At 52.2% G+C, this 27,138-nt stretch overlaps 1 protein-coding gene across 1 annotated transcript; it reads left to right on the forward strand.

The window, feature by feature from the left end:
• The first annotated feature begins 24,438 nt into the window (after positions 1 to 24,438).
• Positions 24,439 to 25,565, forward strand: UTS2R (urotensin 2 receptor). The gene is given in 4 exon segments (XM_049861386.1): positions 24,439 to 24,497; positions 24,499 to 24,674; positions 24,677 to 25,360; positions 25,363 to 25,565. Coding segments are annotated over 4 exon segments (1,122 nt in total).
• Positions 25,566 to 27,138: the final 1,573 nt, after the last annotated feature.

Raw genomic sequence — 27,138 nt, forward strand, 5'->3', positions numbered from 1 at the left:
GTCAAGCCTCTGCCCCCAAACCTGCAGGCCGACCTGTCTGCAGGCCCCACTGACCTCCACCCTTGCTCTGGCCAGTGGGGATTAACCAGCGTCTTAGTAGTCTAGTGCTGCTGTAACAGAAATACCACAAACGGGGGGGCTTTAAAGAACTAAAATGTGTTTTCTCACAGTCCAGGAGGCCAGAAGTCTGAATTCAGGACGCCAGCTCTAGGGGAAGGCTCTCTCTCTGTTAGCTCCTTGGGAAGATCCTTGTCTTTCTCAGTGTCTGTAGCTCCAAGGTTCCTCAGTTCTGTAGGGATCCTATGTGGCATCTGCCTTCCCTCGTTTGTGCTTTTTGTCCCTGTGTCTGTGCTGCTGCTTATAACTCAGAAATGATTGGGTTTAGGGCACACCCCACGTTGATATGGTCTCATTAGTGCAACAAAGAAAACGCTATTTCCAAATGGGATTTCATCCACAGGTATAAAAACCCCTGGCTGTGGAGTCGATTCCGATTCATAGCTTCCCTATAGGACAGACTAGAACTGCCCCATAGGGTTTCCAAGGAGCAGCTGGTGGATTTAAACTGCTGACCTTTTGTTTAGCAATCATAACTCTTAACCACTGTGCCTCCAGGGCTCCATCCACAGGTATAGGGGTTAGGATTTCAACAGATATTTTGGGGGACACAATTCAATCTATAACAACCATATGGGGCTCAGGGTCCCAGGATGGTTTTCTTATACCTTTAGGGACTGAGATTACCCCCTCTTCTACCCCAAGCAGGAAGGTCTCATGGTTTCCACATGACAAGGTGGGGTAGGAAGCCCCCAGCTGGTGTCCTCAGTCACTGACTGGGAGGAACTTCCAGGCAGGTGGGGGCCAACTCAAAAATGCCCCTCCCACATGCAGTCCAAGGTGGGAATACCAGGTTACGGTGGACAGCGGGGCCTGATCCTCTGTGCCCACCTCCCTCTCTCCTGGCCCACTGCACAAAAATGGCTCGCCTTGGCCATCTGTCTAGCCCATCATCTGTCTGCCTCAACTGTATGTAGCTTGAGAGCCTCCCACTGGTACCCATTACCACTGTCCCTGTTCTTCATGGAAAGGCTGAGGCTGGGATCCTAAGGGGGACCTGACGTCTGAGCTCCCTCTCCTGGTGAGGGAATCCAGCTCCACCTGGCGGCAACAGTCCTCAGTCTGGGAGAGACCCTCTACTCAGACCCTCCATTTCCTCATCTGTCACACATGGACAGTAATGCCTCCCCCCCACTTCACAGGTGGGGGCAAGACCCTGTGAGATGAGGTCCCCCGGAACCTGTCTACCTCTGGGGGGTGGGGCAGCACCCACTGCACGGATGACCCCCAGCTAGCACAGCATCTTGGGACGCGGGGAGGAGCGGGAGACCCAGGGACATGGGAGAGGGGAGAACACTCAGCTCATTCTCAGAGGACAGAATTAAGGTGATACCAAAACCAGACAAAGACATCATAAGAAAACCAAACCAAAGACTAATATCCCTTGTGAACATAGATGCAAAATTCTTTATAATGTATTAGCCAGTTTAATCCAATTTATATATATATATATACATATACACATATATATATATTGTACCATAACCAAGTCAGTTGGTATCCTAGGAAAGCAAAATTGGTTTAACTTTTTTTTTTTTTTAATTTTTGTGCTTTAAGTGAAAGTTTACAAACCAAGTCGGTCTCTCATACAAAAACTTACATACGCCTTGCTATATACTCATAGTTGCTCTCCCCCTAATGAGACAGCACGTGCCTTCCCTCCACTCCCTGTTTTCGCGTCCATTCAGCCAGCATCTGGCCCCCTCTGCTCTCTCATCTCCCCTTCAGACAGAAGCTGCCCACATAGTCTCATGTGTCTACTTGATCCAAGATGGTTTAACGTTTTAAAATCAGTCAATAAAAATTATCATCTTAACAGAATTAAGGAAAAAAAAAAGATCGCTTCAACAGATACAGAAAACACATGGAGCAAAATTCAACACAACATTCATGATTTGTTTTAAAAAAAGAAAAAGAAAAAACCTCTCAGCAAACTAGGAAAATAAGTAAGTAGCTGTAGGAGACACACAATCAAGCTATTGAAATTCAGGAAACGCAGATGACAAGGACAGTCAAGAGGCACCGTTTTCCTCCCATCAGGGGCTGGCCTGCCGGGGCGCTGGGTGCTGTTCCGCAGTGGGAGGGAAGAGGAGGAAATGCAGGAGGGCAAGCCTGCAGACCCAGCAGCATCACTTCTCCACACTGGGGACAGATCTAGGGATCTGTACACAATCCCAAACCATTATAGGACAAGCTCTCGAATCTCCATCTGATGGGGAGAAGCACCCCCTCTGTCACTGGGGAGGGAGGTGGCCTGACATCCATCCTCTCCCTTCATGATGGTTAGCATCTGAGGAGATGCGGACTTTTGTATGATGAGCCAGGGGCTGGGGAGGCCTCGCCTCCTGTTTCAGAACTGAGGTGGAAGTGGAATTGTGGGGGCAGCCAGCTGCTGTTTGTTTAGTGTCACATTTGAATTTTCAAACTGTCCTGGGCATAAACTTTACACTTTTCCAAGCTGTATTCTTTAGAAACATAGACCAATAAAGTTGAGTTTGTAAGTTTTAAGAAAATGCTTTATTATGTTTTGTTTTTAAGTGGATTGGAAACATAGCGCAGGGTGCCTTTTCCCAGTTTAAATGTTCCAACTGATTAAAAATACACTTTGCGGTTTGTGGCTGGTCACGTGGGAGGTATCTGGGTCATGGAGCAGTTTTTGTGGTTGGGTGTGCCGTGTGTATTTGGAGGTCCTTGCGGAGACTGGCTTGGGTATCGATTAGACTAAGAGGAGGTTCACTGGGGCTCAGTCTGTTAAAGCTTCTAACCTGATTCACTGGTTCTCAAAATGTCCCAAATATTGAAAGCACATGGGAGTCTAAAAAAACACTGAGGCCTGATCCCAGCCCGAGAACTCTGACATACTGGTGTGAGGACATATTAGTTTTGTATTGCTGCATAACAAAACTTAGTGGCTTAAAACAATGCAGGTTTATCATCCCAGTTTCATGGGTTAGGAGTTGGGACTCAGGCTGGCTGGATCTCCTGCTCAGGGTCTCCCACGGCTGGGATCGGTGTCAGCAGGCTGAGTTCTAATCTGGAAACTCAACTGGAGAATCTACTTCCTCGTGGTTGTAGGAGTGAGGGTCTCGGCTTCTACTGGCTGTAGGCCGGAGGCTGCCCTCGGGTCCTAGAGGCAGCCGTAGCTCCTGGCCACATGGCCGCTTCATGGGTAGTTCCCAGCACAGCAGCAGTTGCTTCTCAAAGCCAGTGGGAGAGGGCTGAGGGAGTCTTCTCTGAGTATGTCTGTATGCATACATAAAAATATGTGTATCCATAAATATACATGTAATGTATATATGTACAAAAAATACATACATATAATAATGCATGTTCATACAACATAATGTATTTATGGGAATAACACCCATCATCTTTGCCAATCCTACCGGTTACAAACAAGTCAGAGATTCTACCCCAGTCAAGGGGAGGGGAAGATACAAGGTGTGGCTCACTGGGGTCACCTTAAGTGTGCCTGCCACATGCTACGACATGGGTGTTGGGACTTCTCAAAGCAAACAGGAAAATTTTAATGCATAGCTAAATTTGGGAACCACTGTTCCCAGGACCTTTGTGTGATCTAACTCCAGAGCCAGACTGTCGTCCCTCCTGAAGCACTGCCCAGTCCCGGCCCAGCTGCTGACCAGGAGCCCAGATGCAGCCTCCTCCATGCTGGGACCCTCATCGACATTGAAGAGGAGGTGTCCATGGAAGTGTGGAAAGAAGAGCTGGTGACCTGATCAATTTGGCAAATCATTTCAAAAATAGTTTATCGTCATTCTTGTATTATATTACTAACAAAGCAACTTCCATATAAATAAATAATGAAAAAGAGAAGCAAAACATGAAAGAATATGGAAAAAAAATAGGAAGCTCATGTGTTGGGTACTGAAGATATCCTAAAAAAACCAAAAGGACTTTTTGAAAGAAAAGATTGCTACATTTAGCCTTATATAAAAGCCTCTACACAAAGTGAAAAGATGAACCACAAAAGGAGAAAATGCGTCTAAAATGTAAATAATGGACAGATGATTAGTCTCCAAAATTCATGAAGAATTTTAATCAGGAGACACAAGGAAAGAATCCTATGAAGAACCACAGAGGGACAGGACGTGTGACCGGGAGTCACCCAGGGCCCCAGGACGGGAAGGACCAGAGGAGACATGTTTACCTGCGTGAAAATTCCAAAGAACGCAAATTCAAACAGACCCATTCTTTCGCTTCTCCAAACAAAATATTAACAAAATATCAATATAACATATCGAAGGCGGGGCAGATGGAGGCTGGTGCTCAGGACCCTGCGGCAGGAGGGGTGGATGACTCAGCACTTTCACTTCCTGCCCGGGCTGAGGATCATGGGAGATATGCAGATGAGCCAGAGCACCATGGGAAATGGCCCTTTATATTCCTGGACGGGCCCAAGGCCCTCTTTTCCCCGGACTGCTGACGACGGTAGGGTGTTCTTGTTCTCTAGTCCTGTGGGAGCCCAAGTCTTAACCAAAGTCCCTCAGACAGAGGGGGGGTCTTAGGCACCCCACCCACGGGGGTGGGTTTAGACTGAAGCATCGAGTTTGTCCACCTGTCTTCGTCCTGCGTCAGCTCAGGTGGGACTAGTCCGGAGATGGAGCCCTGTCAGGCTCTGTTAGGCTGACAGGTATTGGGGTCACTGAGGCCTGGGGTTGGCGTGTGATGAGACCCAAGGGAGGCTGGGGAGCTGAGTGAGCGCACCGGTCCCGTTACAGTTAACTTGTGCGGGCCTCGAGCTCCACTTCTTCCTGCTCTTGGAGCAAAACCCACTCCCAGCTGCTAGGGGGCACCACACTCACTTCCTTCTCCTTTCCTTTCCCAGAGAGCAGAGCTGTTGCAGGAACTGAAGACATTTCCAGAAGTTCCATTCCCAACTTCTGCAGATCCTCATTGAATTGGGACCCAGGTCACCCACTCCAAACCCAGTTCCCCCAAGGAAACACACCTTTTTCTCCTTTCTTTCCTCCTCCTCCTCCCTTTGCTCCTCCCCCACATCTTACTGGCCCCCAGTGTCTGTGGGTCCCACCAGCCATATCCCAGCAAGCCCTGCCCACCTTGGTAGGAGGCAGGTGGTGTGGCCATGTGCCCCCCGGTCAGCATGCCTTACCTGTGGGAGGGCTTGTCCTACCTGCACCAGTCCTGGGTATATCAGCTTCAGCACGGCCCTCAGCTCCAGGTCTGCTTCACGTGCTTCAACTCTGCCTTTGTGGAACTCAGAGAGTTTCTGGAGCTGGAAGGCTGGGAAGATGAAGACTGGGACTCCGAACCAATGGAGTTCACAGAGGCAGGTGCTGAGCAGGGGGGGCACCTGGGGGTGGGACTGAGCTGTGGGCCGGGCCAAGGGCACCTTGAAGAGGAGGGCTCTGGGGATGGGGTCCCTGGGGCCCCAGCACCTGCCTCAGAGGAGTTGGAGGAGTTGGACATGTACTTCCACTTTGTGCCCACCGAGCTGTTGCCTCAGGACGCGGTGCCTCTGGCCCTGGGCCTGGAAGACGCCAACTGGACTCAGGGGCTCCCCTGGAGACTTCAGGTACCTCCTACCTGCCCGCATTGGCCGACCGTCCCTCCCCTGTGGCAGGGCTTTCTCAAAGTGGATGTGCCCCCAAAAGTCGATCTGCCCCCAGGGGAGCCCATGGTGCTGGAGCTGGGTTGTACCCAGGCCCTGGACCCTGCCAAGGCTGAGTCCTGGTTACTGGACCTGAAAGTCATTGCCTTAGTGGGCTGCTTTGATGCTGTCTACCTCCGCAAGATGGCGCCCAACAAGGCCCTGCGAACACCAGGCCAGGTCTGGAAACTGCTGCTGGAGCCTGAGGAGCTGTGGATGGTGAAGTATCAAGATGCACCCCAGCAGCAGGACCTGCACCGGTGGAAGCTGAGCATTCTGGAATCTTCCTCCCCAGGGCAGAACGAAGAACTGGTGCCTGCAGACACAGCCCTGCGGAAGTGGGGATTCACCATTCTCTCCTATTCACCCTTGGTCAGTAGGGACCCCAAGCAGGGGGACTCAGCATCTACACCACCACCCTCCACACAAGGACAGGAGCCCAGCACCACCGAGACCTGGGGCAGCGGGCCTGGGGAGAACCTGGCTGTCGCTGGAGCCTCGGCCTTGGGGGAGCTGCCCGGTGTCCAGCCCCTCAGTCGAGGACCCCAAAACTGAGGGGCAGAGGCCCAGGTGGCCGTGGTACCCTGGCTGCCCCAGGACACTAACTGGGGAGGGTTGGCCACCACCCCTCCGCCTGTAGCCAGGAGATAAACCAGCAAAGGATAGGGACCTGTGCCTCATGGAGGAAGAATAGGGGCTTCCCAGGGGCTGGGGAACAGGCCCCCCAAGAAGCGACAGAGACATCAATAACAGAGAAACGCTCTTATTCTTCGATTGTCACCGAGTTAGAAACGTGATGCTGACCAGGAACAGTTGCTGAGCTGGCGTGTTACATGGCAAGCAGGGCGTGGAACTGAGCTCCAGCCCAGACCAGGCCCGTGTGCAACACACACTCCTTGGAACACACCATACTCGGGGGGCCGTGTGGACATGTGCTCACCTCTGTCCAGATGGTCTCAGGGGCTCCCCAGGACCCTGTCAGCCACACCGAGACTCCGGGTCCATGGAGGGAGAACACTTGGTTTCAGATGTAGGTTATGTTATGCAGTTTGGCTGTTTAGTTCTCATTGCCTTGGATGTCGTTTTTAACTAAATAAAGTCACAGAGTTCTGTATCCAGCCCTCGTGCAGTGTTAACCTCTCACAGAGCCCATGTAGGTTGACCTGGTCCCCTGTTTCTAGGACAAACCAATCCCAGGCTTCCCCGTCTTCACCTGTTCCAGCGACCAGGTGACTAGGGAATCCCACAGCCTCTAGGTTAATGACGGCTAGCAAGCTGAGTCCTGGCCTTTCCTGTCTTAATTCCTGGGAAGGACAGAGGATGGGGCTGAGAAGTGACAGTTCAGGGAACAGACAACCAATGGTGGCCAATGTCCATATGTCATTTTACATTCGAGTTGTAAAAATTCTGCATGAAACCCTCATGCAGAATTTTCTCCCAGAGCGCCCTTGTTGGGTGCTCTTCCAGTGACTGGGCTAAACTACTTTTGCAGGCTTGCAGTTCTGTCGGGGGGTGAGATTGGGAGACAATGGGTGGGAGGGAACACAGGACAGGTGAAGGTTATGTTCAGTTTACTAGTTCATGTTCGGAGTTGGTTTCACTGGTGTTTATTACGTTGCTTAAAAACAGCAAACGCATACATTCATCCTGTATAGTAAGGGATTTTACCTCATGCTAAGAGAGGTCTGGTGTTTGTCCTAGGTTACTGGAATGTTCCATCGTCACCAGCGTGGTTCAAGTGATGGTTTCTGATCTCTTATGATTATAGTGGCCTTGGTTTCTCGGCACTCTAACCTTGGTCTTAATTTAAAGATTCATTGTTTATAGATTAACAATCGCGACCTTAGCTCCCTGTCAGGTGCTGATAAAACACTTTCAGCTTGGAAGGGGCTGGGGGCTTCAGGGTCAAGTGGTCTGCATCTAATCAGTAGTTTTCTAGATGTGGGTGCCAGACTGCCCAATGTATTCCCAGGGCAGGAACAAGGGGGAAGCTTTAGCCTGTATTTTTAGGAATATTCAACACAACTTTTATGAATTCTGCCCCATTGAGAATCACAAGAGGTCAGCAGAGCTAAAAATATTTCAATTCATTTTCATTCAGTTCAAAAAACTTTCTAAGTTGTTTTATTTCTTCTTTGATGAGTTATTTACAAGTGTATTTTCTGGCTTCCAAATATTTGCAAATTTTCTAGAGAGCTTTTTGTGACTGATACTTAGTTCTATTCCATTATGATAAGAAAACATACTTTGTAGGATTTCAGAACTTTTAAATGTACAGAGGTTGAAAATTACATAGGTCAGAAACTCGGGTGTACATAAAGAAAGGTGGAGTGTTGGAAAAGGAATAAATGAAGTTAAAATTTAATGAGGTTTATTTTGTGGACCAGAATATGGTCTCTCTTGGTAAGTGTTTTGGTGTGCACTTGAATGTGTCTTCTGCTCTTGTTGGGCAGAGTATTCTATAAATGTCAATTACATCAAGCTGCTTGATAGTGTGTTTCAAGTTTTCTATATTCTCTATTCTTACTGGAATCCCTGGGTGGTGTGAACAGTTAAGTGCTCAGCTACTACAGTTCAAACCCACCCAGAGGGCGCCTCAGAAGACAGGCCTGGAGATCGGCTTCTGAAAGGTCACAGCCTTGAAAATCCTACGAAGCAGTTCTACTCTGCATGCGTGGTGTCACTGTGAGTCAGGATCAACTGAATACCAGCTAACAACAGCATGTTCTTACTCATTTCTGACTACGTGTTTTATCAATTATTATCAGAGTGGTATTGAAATGTGTGACTATAATTTGAATTTCCCCTTGCAGATTTTGCTTCATGTATTTTAGAGACATAAATATTTAGGATTGTTATGTCCTCATTATAAAATGAACTTCTTAATCCCTTGTAATATTTTTTGGTCTGAAATCTACTTTGTCTGATGTTAATATAGCCCCATCAGATTTCTTTTGATTATTGTTAGCATAGTATATCTCTTTTCATCCTTGTACTTTTAATTTATTTCTGTCTTTATGTTTAAAGTGTTTTTCTTGTAAGCATCATATAGTTGAGCCGTGCTTTTTTTAAAAAAATCTAATCTGACAAAGGTTGGGTTTAAATCTACCATCTTGCTATTTGTTTTCTATTTGTCCCATAAGTTATTTGCTTTATTTCTTTTTCTGCTTTCTTTTGTATTGAAGATTTTGTTAGCTTATTAGCTATAACTCTTTTCTGTTTGTTTCTAATTCGATTTTCCTTTAATCGTATTCAATTTAATTCATAAAACAGTCATCAGGGCATAGAACTGGAAATTGTCAGAGTAGAAAAGGGCCTTGGCAATCACCTGATGCTATTTCCTAAATTTACAGATTGGGAAGCCAGTGCTTTGGGAAAGGAAATGATTTTCCAAGGCAATTAAACAAAACGAAACCTGTTGATGTCACAACCCTATAGGGCAGAGTAGAACTGCCCCGTGGGGTTTGCAGTGGGGTGGCTAGTGGATTCAGACTGTTGAGCTTTTGGTTAGCAGCTAAGTTCTTAACCACCACGTCACCAGGACTTCCCTAAGGTAACAGTGCCTGAGACGGCCTTGAGCCCTGCCTAGCCAGCACCTTTTGAGCATCTGCTCTGCACCAGGTGTTTCTTGAGGCTGACCGAACCCTAAAACTAGATCTTTTAAAGACATAACAAAATAAAACCTTCAGACAGATATCCCTCGTGGACGAAGATGTAAAAATCCGTAACAAAACATTAGCAAGTCACACGTAGCAGTATTTTAAAAGGATAATATGTCAGGATGAGGAGGGTTTATCCAAGGAATGCAAGTTGGGTTGGATATAAGAAAATCAGTGAATATAACTCACCGTATTAACAGACATTTGAAATGTTAATTATGTCAGAGACCCAGGAATAGCCCAGGATAATAACAGTGACCAAAAGGGCATTAGAGACAAGCTGATAGCAGGCAGGACCGGACAAGCAGGCAGGGATGAACCCTCAGAGAGTTGGAGGCCCAGGTCCTCAAAATGCAGGGAGAATGGAACCTCAGATCTAAAGGGCCCCTTGGAAACCAGGTGACATGTTGAACTTGAAGGTGAAAGAATGAATTCCTCAGACCTCTGACCAGAAAGCACACCACCTATGCACAGCCATGTTGAATTCCAGCAGAAGAGGGACCACCTGTGGGTGAGGAAACGTGAGGGCCACAGTTCAGACAGACAGCCTCAGGGAGACTTCTCAGGGACTGTAGCCTCGGGGGAGAAGGAGAGAAGTGCTTAGACACAGATGAGCAGAGAAAAATCAAGATAGAGATTTGAAGTGGAGAGGTCCTGCTCAAAGACCCTGAATCTGGTCAAAAGTGGAATTCCGGAACAGGGGAATGCTGTTATAGGCTGGAGGTCGTTGACACTGCCCACAACTGTTAAACCAGACAGGCGGCTCCAGCCCCTCGGTGGGGGTGCTTAATCTTTTTCTTAACCCAGCCTTTTTTTTTTTTTTTATTGTATTTTAGATGAAGGTTAACAGAGCACATTAGTTTCTTATTAAAAAATTAATACACATTGTTTTGTGACATTGGTTGCCACCCCCACAACGTGTCAACACTCTCGCCTTCTTAACCTTGGGTTCCCGGTTACTAGCTTTCCGCGTCCCCTCCTGCCTTCTCGCTCTTGCCCATGGGCTGTTGTGCCCACTTAGTATCATTTTGTTTTACCGGCTTGTCTAATCTTTGGCTGAAGAGTGAACCTTAGGAGTGATTTCAGTACTGAGCTAAAAGGGAGTCCAGGGGCCACACTCCGGGTCAAAAACAAAAAACCTCTAGTGGAGAAGAAACATGGTTGACGAGCAATTCTATTTTATTTCCAGTTTTTCAGGTGAATGTAGGCAGGATTAAGTTGAATCCTTTCTCTATATTAGAATTTGGTCTCCCCGTCCACCCATCCTTCTGTCTGGGCCCTGAGGGGTCAGGTGACTTGTCCTGGTCACAGTGGGGGTTGGATCCTGTCTGGTGACTCCCAGCCCCACTTTCCCCTGCCTTGACTCTCTGCTCATCGGCACCTGTCCTGACGCCACAGCCCCCAGGTGAGCGGAGCCCCTTTGGGAAGGGGCTGTGGGGCCATCTCTGAGCAGAAGAGGCACCTGGACTTCTGCCTTCACCACAGCTGGGGTGGGCGTGCTGATGGGGCACAGGTTTTCATCTAAGGAGGGTGGCCCAGTCTCGGGCTCTCACCTGGAAATGGCTCTTTATGCAGGAAGCCCGTGTTTGACCCCAAATGCCCCAGAGGTCTCCTGGCAGGAGCCAGGGGTGCTGGCAGCTAATGACTGCCTCCCTTCCCCCTCGGCTGCATTTCCAGGAAGATCCAGGAGGCAGGGAGGCCAAGAGGGGACAGAGCTGGGCCCTGTGCTATCCCCACTGGGGCCCTAGGATCCTCTGCCTAGAGGGAAAGGTGCAGTGTGCCCCCTCCCCTCAGTGACCCGTCCCCCAAGGCCTCAGGCCACCTATCAACTCCCAGCCCCTCCCTGCCTGGGCAGTCTGCAGGGACCTGGACCCGCCTCCTTCTTTCTCACTGGGGGAAATGCGACCAGAAGCTGGCCTCTGTCGCCTCCGTTAGGGCCCACCCTGTGTCAGCGCCTGCCCCAGCTCCGTAACTAGGTCACGACCTGAACCATCGTCTTTCCCGTCCACTGGTGGGGCTAACAGTGGGTTCTCTCCCCACAGCGCCTGTGCAGACCACCCCAGACACCCCTAGTGTGAATTATTCTCTTCTCACCCTTAGAACAGCAGCAGTCGGCTGGCTGGAAACAGACTTCTGGCCTCAAGCTGCATGATTACACGGTGATTCCTCGCCGCAGCCACATGCAAAAAAAAAAAAAAAAAACTAAACCGTTGCCATTCAGTCGATTCCAACTCATAGCAACCTTATAGGATAAGGTAGAACTGCCCCATTGAGTTTCCAAGGAGCACCTGGTGGATTTGAACTGCCAACCGTTTGGTTAGCAGCTGTAGCACTTAACCACTACGCCACCAGGGTTTCACGCAGGCCCCCCAATTCCTCGCCACAGCCACATGCAGGGCCACCACAGATTATGCTCATTTGCACCCAAAGCCGGGGCAGGCTCCCAGATAGGCATTGTTTATCAGAAATTCAAATTCGGTGGGAGGCCTGTTTCCTCAGGTGGCCCTAACCTGGCCCACACGTCAGGCTGGCACGTCTGTGAGATACAGGTGGGATCGAGTGCCGGCCGGAGGGAGAGGCAGTGGGCAAGAGGGATGGGGCAGCCTGAGAAGCGCCAAGGCTGCACGGTCAAACCTTGTGTGCGGTCCCTTCCTCAAGCTTCTATGTGAGCTTGAGGTGCTCCCGACATTGTCCTAGGGCGTGAGGCCAGGCAGGGGGACATGGCATCCCCTGCAGGTGATGGGACGTTCCCCACTCCTGTGGCTCTTCCAAGCTGCGAGCACTGAGGGCAGCCCACCCGACCCCCCAGCCACTGCCTGGCAGGTGATGGGCCCAGGGCCTCCAGAGCTTCTGGATTTCCAAGAGAGACATCAGGACGTGATCAGATCTCCCAGTGTTGGCAGAGCTCAGCCTGGTCAGGACAGGCGCCCACTTGCTCACCACAAACCAGGTTGTGGCTCCTCCACCCCAGGCTGCCCTCAAACATGGCTGGCTGTCCATGTTTGAGGGCTGCAACTGCCTGAGACCCCACCCCTGGGGTACACAGGGATAGCTTTATGTCAGAGAGGCCTGTGTAGAAACACCTGGTCCTGTCATGCCCCAGTCCCCAGGCCCAGGCAGCCCCTCCCCAATGCTCCCTGGAACAGTTCAGGCGGGGGCTCACTGCTGCGAACCTGAGGGGTAACATGTCTTTCCCTCTCTCAGCCACGAGCTGAATGTCCTCCAAGACTCGGATCTCCACTGCCTCGGATGGTGTGGGCGCAGTGGGCTCGTCTCACCTCCTTGTGGGGACTGCAGACCCCTGGAAGGTGGAGCCACAGCTTCATCATCATCATCTCCATCGTCCTCCTCGTAGTGCCACTCCACACAAGTCCCACAATGCTCCTGTGGGGTCAGATCTATTTTTTTTTTTATATAATTTTTATTGTGCTTTAAGTGAAAGTTTACAAATCAAGTCAGTCTCTCACACAAAAACCCATATACACCTTGCTACACACTCCCAATCACTCTCCCTCTAATGAGACAGCCCGCTCTCTCCCTCCACTCTGTCTTTTCGCGTCCATTTTGCCAGCTTCTAACCCCCTCCACCCTCTCATCTGCCCTCCAGGCAGGAGATGCCAGCATAGTCTCAAGTGTCCACCTGTTCCAAGAAGCTCACTCCTCACCAGCATCCACCTCCAACCCACTGTCCAGTCCAATCCATGTCTGAAGAGTTGGCTTCGGGAATGGTTCCTGTCCTGGGCCAGCAGGAGGTCTGGGGGCATGACCACGGGGGTTTTTCTAGTCTCAGTCAGACCATTAAGTCTGGTCTTATGAGAATTTGGGGTCTGCATCCCACTGCTCTCCTGCTCCCTCAGGGGTTTTCTGTTGTGTTTCCTGTCAGGGCAGTCATCGGTTGTGGCTGGGCACCATCTAGTTCTTCTGGTCTCAGGATGATGTAGTCGCTGGTTCATGTGGCCCTTTCTGTCTCTTGGGCTCGTAATTATCTTGTGTCCTTGGTGTTCTTCATTCTCCTTTGATCCAGGTGGGTTGAGACCAATTCATGCATAAGATCTACTTTTAGTCACATCTTGCAGATAAGGAAACTGAGGCACAGAGAGGTATGGTACCTCCCCTGAGACCACACAGCTGGCAAGGGATGACACCAGGACTCACACTGAGGCAGGTGGAGGCCAGGACTCTCTGGCCCTCTCTATATCCATCCCAGAGCCCTGAGTGTGGCTGGTCAGCATCTGGCCCTAGGCATGGGGTTGGGAGTCCTTGTAAGCTAGTGGGGTTGGTGATGTGTGGAGGATGGCAGAGCTGCTCAGAGGGATGATGGAACTCTGTCAGGTTGACAGAAAAGAGAAAGGGCAAAAGGACACGTGCAATATGATCCCATTTGTGAAATTAAAAAATGCATTATTGTTTATGGAAAGTACACATGTGGTCAAAAAATAAAAGCTCAGATGTCTGGGAGACACCCCAACCTCAGGGAGGCAGTGCCTCTAAGGAGGGAGGGGAATAGGAATGCAGAGGGCTACTGATGTTTTCTTTCTCTAAAAGAAGAATCTGAGGGAAATGTGACAAAATATTGTCACTTGATGACCTAGACAGGGGTGCCTGGGTGTGTGTTATATAATTCTCAATCCTGGTTGCATGTGAAAATGATGATGGTGATCATGGTGATGGTGGTAGTGATGATTATGATGATCTATGGTAATGATGATGGTGATCATACTGATGAAGACTGTGATGATGATCATGATGCTGATGGTGAAGAAAGTGCCCAGGAGGAGACGTACCGGAACAAGAACTCGTCCCTCTTGGAATCTGGCCACTGTAGAGGCCGCTCCATTGTTCTCAGGGTTGAAGCACCCTACAGCTCTTAGACATGGATGGGCTGGTGGGCCTCAGGAAGGGGCTGGGGCCCAATCACGACGTCTCCCAGGTAGGTGGGAGGAGAGCGCTGGCCATGCTAATGGGAGAGGACCCCTGCACTCTTACCCAGCCATGGAGCCAGGGCTTTGACCCTAAAGTTGACCTGGGAAAGACCTCTACTCCCCAGTGTCATATGGAACACCCCTGGCCATGGCTGACTACCTTCACTTTTGTGTGGATCCAGGCCAGATCAGACATTGCACTGAGGGTCTTCCCCAAGTGTTTCCAGTCTTTCTGTATTCATCATAGAAAAGACAGGGTAGGGGGCATGGTAAGAACGTGTGGCCTCAGTCCTGTTGCCTTCAGGAGAAATCTGGAGCCCCTGGTTCCTACCTCCCTCCGGCATCAACTCACCCTTTGCAATCCCAGGTCACTGGGGCTCTGCACCCAGGCTCTTCCTCAGGACCTGGGGTTGGTCGACCCTGACCTTGCTTACAACGGTCTCCCTACCTGTGAAGACCGCACTGAGGCCAGGAGCTTGCCGTGCTTGGACCCCAGAGCCTCTCTTGAAGCAGAGGGCCCACGTGGCCTCTCCAGGCCCCCCAAGGTAGATTCTGAAAGAAGCCAGTGTTGAGTGTACTTGATATTTCTCTTCACTTCCTTGCATTCAGGTGATAGTTAAGATTGTGTGTCAACTTTGCTGGGCCATGATTCTCAGTGTTTATATGTGATCACCCTAATGATGAGATCTGCTGTGAGTAGCCAATCAGTTGAAAGGGAGTTTCCTTGGACTTGCATCCAAATATAAGTGGACGTTCTGGCTTTTGCCCTCTCTGGATCCTGCAGCTGCTTCCTGTTTGTCTGACCTCCGGTTTTTGGGACTTGAGCTAGCAGCTTACCAGCTGATCTTGGGATTCATCGATCTTCACAGCCTGTGAGTGAGAGCCATGCTCTCCGACATGTTAGTCTTGGGTTTGCTAGGCCCTGCAGCTTGTGAATCAGGAGAAGCCTCTACCCTGATCCATGGTCTTGGGAGGTTCCAGCCTCTACGGTCCTGTGAGCTGTTTCCTTGATATAAATCTCTATATATATTTGTGCCTTTTGCTGCTTTTGCTTCTCTAGAGAACCCAGCCTAAAACCAGCTTTCCCAAGCTTGGCAGTCCAGCCCGCCTCCAGCTAGGGAGTATTCTGAGTACTACGCCGTCTAAGCACCAGCTGAAGTGCTTCTATCACTGAGGCTGCTCAGAGGTACTCGCTCTCCACTAATTAACTGGGGCCATCCCCAGCTACAGACCTGCTAGTGTTTAAATTGGCTTGATTGATGTGATCCTCTCTCCAGCTGTGTCTCAGATCCAGGGTGTTTGGGGCCAGCACTAGAAAACAAGTTTTTCAAATTCAAAGTCAGGAAGAGTATCCACAGCAGCACACAGGGAAGGGTGTGGGTGGCTCTGCAGGGAAGGTTTGGACCTCCTTCCTGAAGGTACCTGTGGGCTGCCAGGGGAGGGGAGCCCTGGTTCCCAGGCAGGGCTGCGTCAGGGTGGCCTCAGGACAACGGGGTTCCTCTATGGGGCAGTTTCAGCAAAAGCTCCTAGGACCCCAGGACTCTGTTCTGCTGTGGTGATCTGAGTTCTCTGCCCAGTAAACAGCTCCAACCCCCTCCCACAAGCCCTAGCGTCCACCTGTCATGATACCCTTCTGGTTTCTGAGCACCAGGCCCCGAACAAGTCTTTAGCTTTCACAAGTCTTAGAAACACGAACCAGGCTGGGGGCACCTGGAGGGAACAGAAGCCAGTCTCAGGGTGTGAGACTTCACTTTCTACCGATCCAGGCATGCAAAAGAAGTGCCTGCTCTCGGATGCACAGGGCCATGCTTTAAAGGCCATATTCAGGCGGACTGGGGCGTCAGATTGATTTCACTGTCCGTAATGTGGGCCGCAGTGGGCGGAGTTGCTTTGGCACAGGCAGGGCAGGTTTTAGGGGTGAGGCCTGACAACCCCTGTGGGGCAGGTGGCAGTGAGGGGGTCCCAGTTTGCTGTGTGATCCCCATCCCCTCTCTGTGGATGCTGAGGTCTAGCCTCAGGTCAGGGGCCAAACTCATCTGCCAGTGGAGGAGGCCTCTTGGGGGTCTCCTGGAAGTGCCCTCCTTGCCTCTGGGCAGGGAACCCGAGGAGGACACTGAAGGGGGGTTTCTCAGAGAAATAAAAATCTCTCTTCTCCATCAGAAATTAAGAAAATACTACAGCCAGAAATACTTAAAATAACCCCTCTGAAAATAACTGCTGAATGACTTTCATAGCAACCCTGAGAAGAAATGGGATGAACTAACTCAAAGCCAGTTAATGTCAAATATATGACGCTAAGTAATACCTACTATGAGAAGCAGTGGCTCAGGCAAGAAGGAGCAGCAAAGCTGATTCCCAGTGTCTGCCCAGAGCCTCCTGGGCGGCTCAGGACCTGTGACCTCACTGGCTCTCTGCTGCGTCCTAGTGCCAGGTTCTTCATCATCCTTACAGCACCATTTTCTGCATAGCCCCCGTGTGTCCACAGACTCTTCCCTGGGGACAGACATTTTCTGGGAGAACCACCTGTGCTACGGTCAGCACTTAGCCACACGGCTCTTCTGCTTGGGTGAAGTCACGACTCGGGCCCCTCATCTGACTCTGTCAGGAAGACCCTTTATTACTGTCATGGATTGAATTATGTTCCCCCCCCAAAATGTGTGTATCACTTTGGCCAGGCCTTGATTCCCCGTATTGGGTCATCTTCCTATATGTTGTAATTCCTGCCTCTACGGTGTTAATGAGGGAGGATGGGCAGCAGTTGTGTTAGTGAGGCAAGACTCAACCTGCAGGATTGAATTGTGTCTTGAGGCAATCTCTTGAGATATATAAAAGAGGAGCGAGCAGAGAGACGGGGGACTTCATACCACCAAGAAAGCAGCACCATTTGCAGAGCACGTCCTTCGGACTGGACTGGGGTCCCTGCACCTGAGAAGCTTCTCCACCAGGAGAAGATCGAGGACCAGAGCCGACAGAGAGGGAAAGCCTTCCCCTGGGGTCGATGCCCTGAATTTGGACTTTTAGCCTACTTTACTGTGAGAAAATAAATATCTCTTTGTTAAAGCCATCCACTTGTGATATTTCTTTCATAGCAGCACTAGATGACTCAGACAATTACATCTTGTTAAACTCTCCCACTGTGGACACAGACTCCAGTAGCCCTGCTTCAAATTCTCTGAGGCTTCTCCAGCCCTGCGCCCCTTTGGGCCTGGTCAAGCAGAGCGCCCACAAGAGATGGGAGAGGCGGGAAGTGTTTGTTCTCCAGCTGCCTCTCTGTGGGGTCCCCCAGGCAGCCCTCCCCACGGTGCTGTCTGTGCCCCTACTAACAGCTCCGTCCCCTAACCTTCCATCCCTGGTGTGGAGGGGGCAGTGCAATAGCATCAATCCAGGGACTCACTGCTCTCTCCACTTGCCCCCTCTCGCCTCTCCCGGTTTTTCTGCCACACATCTGCATGGAAGCTACTTTACACGCTCCTCAACCTGCTCTTTTGGATGAGCCACTGGATCCGGCCTGACACAGTGGATGGGGGCGCACACCTTGCTCCTTCAACACCAGCCAGTCAGTGTGGAGGCTCAGGGAGTGAAAGGAGCTACAAGAAGGAAGCAGGGAGGGTAGAGGGGCTGGTCAGGGGAGGCCACAGGCATCAAGGAGCGGAGGGTACAGGAGGCCCAGAGGCAGTCCCTGCTCCACACACCTGCGCCCTAGCCCTTCCCCAGGCTGGGCTGCAGGCAAGGGCCCTCTCAACACCTCGCCAGACCGTGTAGGGGCATTGTCGCTGGCTGAGGATGTCAGAGTGGGTGCCAAGATGCCAGTGGCTGGGGCGAGGCCAAAACTCAGCATCTTAGCATCTTAAGGCGAGGCTGCAGGTCCTTTCTCCCACAGCCCTTGGGGTATTGCTGCAGCCCCCTACCCCACCCAGTGGCACCTCCACAGGCAGGCCTAGCCTGACCAGGAATCAGCAGGGGCAGGTGGGTGGCTAGGGGAGGCAGCCCACTGGCAGCCACCCCCAACCCCCAGCACCCAGACCACAGGGGGCGTGTGTGACAGAGACCAGCAAACTCAGGACTCTTGGCCTTCCTCAGCCCAAGCACAACTCCTCATCCCCACAGCCCACCTCCCTCCCCACCTGGTGGGTGACCCTCCTCCTCTTCCGAGGTGCTTTTCTGCCCATGGGCTCCACCTCCTTCAAGAGAGCCAGCTCCCCTTCTCCTTTCTATGAACTTGCCCTGTGTTTGCCTGGACCCAGCAGTCTGCCCCAATAGTGCCCCTCTTCTGCCCTGCTCTCTACCAGGCCAGCCAGGCTGTTTCAGGCTTGATTGACAACCCAGAGTCTGGGCATCAGCACTGGGAAACTAAGAGTGGGGTGGGGTGTGCACAGAGGGCGGGAAGCCCAAAGCCCCAGGGAAGGCTATCCGTCAGGATCAGCACTGGCCACTGGGCTGGAGTTTGCTTCACTCCACAGATGTGGCCACTGGTCCCCAATGGCGGTGTGACTGGCTGAGGTCACATGGCCAGAGCAGGGGAGGATTATCCAGCAGGCAATGGAAGCACCATGCTCAGATCATCTGTAGTGAACAATTTCACATTTTTTCACCACTTCAAAGACTCTGCTTCTAGGCATGGCTGGCACCTGTCTCCCAACTCCACAGCACCTTCCTACAGAATCTCTGAAAAGCCTCTTCAATTTTACATTCCCTAACAGGGACAGATGACCCAGTGAGCGAGGTAAGACCGTGCTTACCTTGCTCACTAGGTTATCCACCCCTGGGCTGGAGGGCTAGCGCCAGTCAGACCCCCCACTCAAGCACCCCTGCAGCCTCCTGCCCTTGTCCCAAACGTTCTGGCACCTTCTCTCCAGCCCCGCCCCCTTGCCTCCCCCGAGTGCACACTCGCATCCCCCAGCGATGCGGTCCTCCCGCAAGAACCTCCCCGCGCCCCTCCCCGCCCCTCGTGCCGTCACCGTCCTCTATTCCAGTGCTGCTGTTTCCTCACGGCCCCCATCAGCGCCACCAGCATCGTCTCCTCCCCGGCTCTGCCCTCAGACCCCTCCTGTGCTGCCAGCGTCGTTCTCATCCGGCACCCCCCTCCCCCCGCGTCCCCACTGGGGCGCCCGGCGCGGCCCCAGGTTATTAATATCCGCGCACTGGCTCCCGGCCGCGTCGCATTCCCAGCTCGGGGCCGGGCAGGTGGCTGCGGCGGCGGCGGCGGCGCAGGAACCCTGGCGGGAGCGGGGCAGGGTTGCCGGCCCCCGCGTCCCCTCTGGGCCCCGTGCACGGCGGGGCGCTAGGGAAAGTTCCCGCGCAGCTGCTTGCGCCACGGTCCGGCTCTTCGCCGAGCGTGGGGAACGTGTGAGCTGTGGCCGTCGCCGGACTGTGGCCCCCGGAGCGACCCCACGCCAGGCAGCAGGGTGGCCACCTGAGCGCGACCCCAGTGCTCAGCGGACACATGTAGTGGCTCAGTGATCTAGGTGAGCGCGCGGCGCTGTAAGTGCCACGGCTGGTGGTTGTGTGGCCAGGGGCGCGCGGGGCGCGGGACAGGGTACGCGGTGTGCCGTGCAGGGTACAGGGTGCGAGGCACGGGGTGCGGGAGAGGGGTGAGGGGTGTGCGGTGTAAGGTGCGCGCTGGGCTTTCTCTCGCCAATCCCGCGGTGCACACGGCCGACTTGCCCGCGCCACGGAGCCTCCTCGCGTCCCGGAACTGGCCGGGCTGGGCGCCCTGGTAGGGACTGCGGAGCTCCAGGAAGGTCGGAGGGCGAGCACTGAGGCAAGAAGAGAGGCACCGGGAAGCCCGTGCGCCCCCGGCCTGGGCCGCCGGTGCGCGACGGTGGGCTCGGCGGGGCTTCGAGGCCCGACTCTGCCCTTGGCTCTAGGGATCTGGCGAGGCGAACGCTTCTCCCATGGGTGAAACTCTCGCCCTTCCATGACCCCGGAGCGCAGCCCTGCCAGCGGCTTGTCCCGGCAGCTCCGCAGGGGAAGGAGCCGGTTCGAGAGAGGTCTAGAACCGGGACCCTGGGGCGGGGTGTGGCCTGAGAAAGTAGCTTCCAGTGCTGGGAGCTCGGAGCTGTGGGCCCGGCATGAGGGTTCCCCAGCTTCCCTCTGCCAGATCAGAGGCTGGGCTTGATGGGGTGTGGTGGGCGGGGAAGGTGCTGGGGCAGTATCTCCCCACCCTCCAGCGCCTCCCGGGCCCCCTATAAGCCCCAGTGCTCAGAGTCCGGTGGAATGACCTTTCCGAGTTTATCCTTATCTTTACCAAGACTGAAGGAGCAGAGGAAAAGGCCTGGAGGAAAACCACCTGCTGTTATCCGCGTTAGGGGGAGTAGGAGCCATACAGGGGCCTTCTCTGCTCCCCTGGAATTTTTCTATGTTTTAGGGTAATTTGTTTTGTTATGAGGTATAACCTGCACACAGGAAGCACAGGGCAACTGCAGCTCTGTGAGTTTTTTCATGTGTGTACAGCTGTGTACAGCAGCCCCGGTGGGGAAGCAGTTAAGAGCTCAGGTTGCTGACCAGAGGATGGCAATTGGAATCCACCAGCCGTTTCTCGGAAACACTATGGGGCAGGTCTACTCAGTCCTATAGGGTTGCTATTAGTTGGTATCGACTTGACTGCACACAACAACATAGTTGTGTACGAGTGTAGTTCTGGTTCAGCGATAGAATCCTCTCCTTCCACGAGGGAGACCCAGGTTCAACTCTCCACCAATACACCGCACGCACAGCTAATACCTGTCAGCAGAGGCCTCCGTGTTGCTGTGATGCTGAACAGGTTTCAGGGGAGCTTTTAGACTAATGTGGACTAGCAAGAAAGGCCTGGTGATCTGCTTTCAAAAGTCAGGCATCACAGCAGGTCTGATCCCATTGTGCATAGGGTCACCGTGAGTCAGGGGCGGACTCCAGAGCAGCTGACAAGAACACACCTGCGTAATCACCCCCCCCCCCCGCCCCAGATCAAGACTTCACACATTTCCAAGCCCCCAGAGGACTCCCGGAAACGCTGGTGGCGTAGTGGTTAAGTGCTACGGCTGTAAACCAAAGGGTCGGCAGTTCGAATCCACCAGGCGCTCCTTGGAAACTCTATGGGGCAGTTCTACTCTGTCCTCTAGGGTTGCTATGAGTTGGAATCGACTCGACGGCACTGGGTTTGGTTTGGTTTTGGTTTAAAGGACTCCCAGTGCCTCCTACAGTTGACTCCCCTCAGGTGACCATCGCGCTGACCTCCATAGGGTAGATGGTTCACCTGTTCTTGAACCTGATGTAAGTGAAATCACAGTGGGCACTCTTTAGTATCCAATATCGTTGCTCAAAATAATTTATGTGAGTTTCATCCAAGATGTTACCTGTAGCAGTAACTCCATCTTCTTCATTACTGTGGAGCCTTTTTGTGGAGATGTCACAGCTTGTTTATCCACCCTACTGTTGACAAACACTTGGTTGTTTCCAGCTCCTGGCTGTTAGAAATAAAGCTGCTATGAGTATCCTCACCCGTCTCTTTATGTGGGCATTTGCACTCCTCCTTCTGAGTATGCACATGCTCAGCTTTACTAGCCAGACTCCTTCCCAAAGGGGCTGTGTTGTTTTACGTTTCCACCAGGAGTGGGTAAAAGTTCCAGATTCTCCACGTCATCACCATTTCTTAATGTCTTTTTGATAATAGCCATCCGACTGGGTGTGAAGTTGCATCTCATTGTGGTTTTAATTTGCATTTCCCTAATGACTAATAATGTTGAGCATCTTTTCACGTGCTTCTTGGCCACTTGAATACCCTTTTTTGAGAAGTTCCTGTTCAAGTCTTTTTTTTTAATAGGTTGTCATTCTACTTTATTAACTTATAGTTCTTTTATATGTTCTGGTTACTAATATATATATTTACATACATTAATACAGTATTGTATATTATATATATATTCATGTGGAAAAGATTACCCAAATATTCAAATAATCTTTTCCCAGTCTGTGGTGATTTACATTTTCACTCTCTTAGTAAAGTTCTTAATTTTAATGGAGTCCAATTGATCAATCTTTTCATGTATTGCAAGTGCTTTTTGTTCCCTTTTAAAAAATCATTGCCAACCCCAAAACCATGCAGCTGCTCTCTCTTTTCTTCCAGAAGCCTGATTGATTGGTTGATTAAACCTTTTACATTTAGGTCCATGACCATCTTGGATTAACTTTTGTATATAGTGTGAGGCAGGGGTGAAGGCTCACTTTCTCCCATGTGGGTAAATGGAAATTACAAGGGCCTTCCTCTCCTCACCTCACATATCTTTCTATTTGAATTTTTTAAGTTAGCAGATATTACTTTTTCAATGCAAAATATGTACTTTTATTATTTTTAAAATAATTTTTTGTAGAGCATATAAACAGCAAAAACATACACCAATTCAAGTTTCTACATGTACAATTCAATGACATTGGTTACATTCTTTGAGTTGTACAACCATTCCCACCCTCCTTTTCCAAATTGTTCCTCCTCTGTTAACATAAACTCACTGTGCCCTAGGATTCCTATCTAATCTTTCCAGTTTCTGTTGTCGGTTTGATCCCATATACATAGTTCTTAAAAGATCACAATGCTTAAGGCAAATGTTCTGCACTAGTTAAGCTAAATAAACTTATTGTTTTGTTGTAAGAAGACTTCAGAGGATATTTTTGTTTAAGGTTTAAAGATTATTTTAGGGCAATAGTTTGGGGGTGGGGTGTTTCTTCGAGCCTCCATGGCTCCAGTAGTGCTTCTGTTCTACCTCCTAGTTCATTGTGTAGTGGCTGGGGTCTTAAAAGGCTCCAAGGGGCCATCCAAGGCACAAAGGTTGGTTTCTTTTTGCCTGGAGCAACATAGAGAAGGAGAGTCAGGAATGTTGTTGTTAGGTGCCATCAAGTCGGTTCCAACTCATAGTGACCCCATGTACACTAGAGCAAAACACTGCCTGATCCTGTGCCATCCTCACAATCATTGTTATGCTTGAGTGCATTGTCGTAGTCATTGTGTCAATCCATCTCACTTAGGGTCTCCCTCTTTTTCGTTGACCCTCTACCAAGCATGAAGTCCTTCTCCAGGGACTGGTTCCTCCTGATAACATGTCCAAAGTATGTGAGATGTAGCCTAGCCATCCTTGATTCGAAGGAGAATTCTGGTCGCATTTCTTCCAAGACAAATTTGTTCATTCTTTTGACAGTCCATGGTATATTCAATATTCTTTGCCAACACCACAATTCAAAGGCATCAATTCTTCTTCTGTCTTCCTTATTCATCATCTAGCTTTTGCATACATATGAGGAGATTGAAAACACCATGGCTTGGGTCAGGTGCACCTTAGTCTTCAAAGTGATATCTTTGCTTTTCAACACTTTGAAGAGTTTTCTTTTTTTTTTTTTTTTTTTTTTTGCAGCAGATTTGCCCAATGCAATGAGTCAGGAATAGGAGGGGGAAATGGAATGTGTGGCTAATTGCCTCCATGAACAACTGCCTCCTTTGCGATGAGACCAGAAGAACTGGATGGTGCCTGGCTACCATTACTGAGTGTTTTGACTGAAAAATGTATATATATTTTAAATATACAAGTGACATAAAATGGGAGAAAGAACTCTGCCCACCTTTTCTTTCACAGACAAGAAAGTGAGGCCTTGGAGATGGATCCAGGACTCCTGGCTCCATCTACTCTGACCTCGCCCACTGCTGACCCCTACACCTGGGATCAGGGATGGAGAGAGGATGTGAACTGCTATGCTCTGTTTTCAGAAAAGCCCAGCCAACCCTGGAGGCCTCTGGACTTTCACTGAGCCCCAGGGTGGGGTGGTCCTGCTGGAGCACATACTGAGGGATGGCCAGTCCTGGTGGTTCTCAGGTCCTCTTGGGCAGTTGGACAAAAGTAAGCAGGAACAGTGTACTGTTGAGGCCTCAAGGGGAGGAGGAAGTTGGAGAGCCCCTGTCCTTCACAGGCTTGTCTCATGTGACCCAGGGGGAGCTACGCCGTCACAGTGGCTGTGTGGGAGTGGAAGAGGGGTGTCTGGGCCACCCCTTTAATGGGCGTCTTCTCCTGCACGACCAGCTTGTCGCCCACTAATGCCCCCTCCCCTTGCAGGGACCCAGCCCGGAGCTGAGCATAAAGCGGAAAAGATGGCACTGAGCCCGGAGTCAGCTGATAGGTTCCCTAGGCTGGCTCCGACAGGCAGCATTGAGCCCCAATGTGTCCCTCAACAGCTCATGGGCAAGCCCAACAGAGCCCAGTTCCCTGGAGGACCTGGTGGCCACAGGCACCCTTGGGGTGGTGCTCTCGGCCATGAGTGCGGTGGGTGTGGCAGGCAACGTGTACACGCTGGTGGTCATGTGCCACTGCCTGTGCGCCTCGGCCCCCCGTATGTCTATGTTGTCAACCTGGCGCTGGCTGACCTGCTCTACCTGCTAAGCATCCCCTTCATCGTGGGCACCTACATCACCAAAGACTGGCACTTTGGCAACGTGGGCTGCCGTGTCCTCTTCAGCCTGGACTTCCTGACCATGCACGCCAGCATCTTAACACTGACCGTCATAAGCAGCGAGCGCTATGCGGCGGTGCTGAGGCCACTGGACACAGTGCAGTGCTCCAAGGGCTACCGCAAGGTACCTGTGCAGGGCACCTGGCTGCTGACACTGCTGTTAACGCTGCCCATGATGCTGGCCATCTGGTTGGTGCGCCGGGGCCCCAGGAGCCTCTGCCTGCCTACCTGGGGCCCCCGCACCCACCGCGCCTACCTGACACTGCTCTTTGTCACCAGCATCGTGGGCCCCAGTGTGCTCACTGGGCTGCTCTACGCCTGCCTGGCCCGTGCCTACTGGCAGTCCCAGAAGGCCTCCTTTGGGCAGACGCAGCGGCTGCCCAGCCCCCGGGTGCTCTACCTTATCCTCAGCATCATGCTGTTCTTCTGGGCCTGCTTCCTGCCCTTCTGGCTGTGGCAGCTGCTCGGCCAGTACCGCCCAGCTCTGCAGCTCAGCCCTGGGACCACGCGCCTTGTCAACTACCTGGCCACCTGCCTCACCTATGCCAACAGCTGCGTCAACCCCTTTATACGCTGCTCACCAAGAACTACCGTGAGCACCTTTGTGCTCACGGGTACTCAGTCAGCAGCGGGTTGGCAGGCAGCTTCCCGCGGCTACGCTACGGCCGCTTCCAGTGTGCCTCGGGCAGCTCAGTGTCCACCAGCAGCCAACAGGCCACTGAGGTCATCATGCTGTCCCAGGTGGCCCCCGGGGCAGCCTGTGCCTGAGGGTTCCACTCTTGGGCCCTGTGAGAGCGCCAGGCAACTAAGGTCCAGGCCACTTCCAGAAGCCCCCGTCCCCACCCGCCAGACTAGCCCTCCCTCCTCCTTGGTTATCTTCTGGAAGATTCCCTACTATCTCTTTCCCATTGCTCATTTCAGCTACATCAGCTGCTTCCCCATAATGAGCTGAATGTCCCCCACCCCTTGCCCATCCATGAGTCTCAGAGCTACTGCTGAAGATTCTAGGGGGTAGTCCTGGGATACATCTCCATCAGCAGCAGATGCCAGAAGCTGGTGGTATGTTCCCTGACCAGGCCCCCTGACCCCCTGCCTACCCAGGCTCCTGTGGCCTCTCCCCTCATATGTGTGCTTCCATTCCTCCAGCTTTGGCACCTAGAACAATAAAGCCTTCAGCCCTGCAGCCTGTGTGGGGCCTCAATGCTGGGGTGGGATGTCCGAGGGGTAGGAGGAGGGGTCCGGCCCAGTAGGGCCCCCTAGGACGTCCCAAAGCACGGGAGGAGCTGTGGGTCTGGCTGGGTAGGAGTGGGTCTGGCCTTTTGGGGCCATGGCTGGTGGCTGTTTAGGGTGAAAGCTATCCAGCCTGAGCCAGGCCTGGGTGTGGGGCCCAAGGTCCTGGTGAGCAACTGGGGGTGGGGGTATGGCATGACTCCTGGGAAGGCGCACGGCCCAAACTGAGTCCAGAAGCCAAGATTCTCCCATTAGCGGCTCTGCCAGGGGTCTTCCTCCCCAGACCAGCCCAGCATTCTAGTGGGGCTCTGGGATGGGGCAGACCCCACAGTTCAGGATGTGGAGATTTATCTCCAGCCTCCTGTGGGCAACGTCTGAGCTGGGTTTCTGGGGGCACTAAGGTTGCCAGGCCCTGGCCACCCCGCAGGGAAGGCTTTGACCCCCAGGTCTTCGGCCCCTCCTGGCAGGAACCGGGAGGCACCTGCTGGACTCAAGGCTGCCCAGAGAGGGTAGGGGCTTTGTGCAGCGGGGGGCACACGACGGGGGGGCAGGTCCTGGTGGAGGCCAGCAGCCTCCGCTCTTGCCTGGAGACCCCCCCCTTCCTGGAGGCTCGCTACTTTCCGGAGACACCCCCCACCTCCCAGAAGCCCCACTGCAGCCAGTCCCAGGGGTGTGGCCGCCGGGTTGTGGTTTTGTACTGAGGGGCTTCCTGGAGGCTGGGCGCTACTGCAGGAGCACAGGCCGTGCCTGCTGTCCCTTCCCAGCCTGCGCTGGCCACCGCCTCTGCTGCTGCCTCCCCTCTCAGCCCTGTGGGCCTCTGGAGGGCAGGAGGGGCATGGGACCGAGGTGCAGGCGGCAAGGGGGCAGCAGGGCAGGGTGGGTTCCCCTCATTGGGCTGAGCCGAGGGATCTTCATCGTTGCACCTTCAGAGCCTGGGACCCTGGCTGGCAGTGAGGCTCCAGGGGCCAGCTCCAGGGGATATCTGGTGAAGTGGCCCCAACACTCAGAAATGGGGCTTCCTTAAAATCAGCAGGAGGCGAGGGTCTTGCCCTTACGTGATAGATACCTATGCCCACACGTGCACACCTGTGCCTGCACTCATGAGCACAGA

This window comes from Elephas maximus, chromosome 19 (assembly GCF_024166365.1).
Source record: "Elephas maximus indicus isolate mEleMax1 chromosome 19, mEleMax1 primary haplotype, whole genome shotgun sequence".
NCBI classification, from domain to species: domain Eukaryota; kingdom Metazoa; phylum Chordata; class Mammalia; order Proboscidea; family Elephantidae; genus Elephas; species Elephas maximus.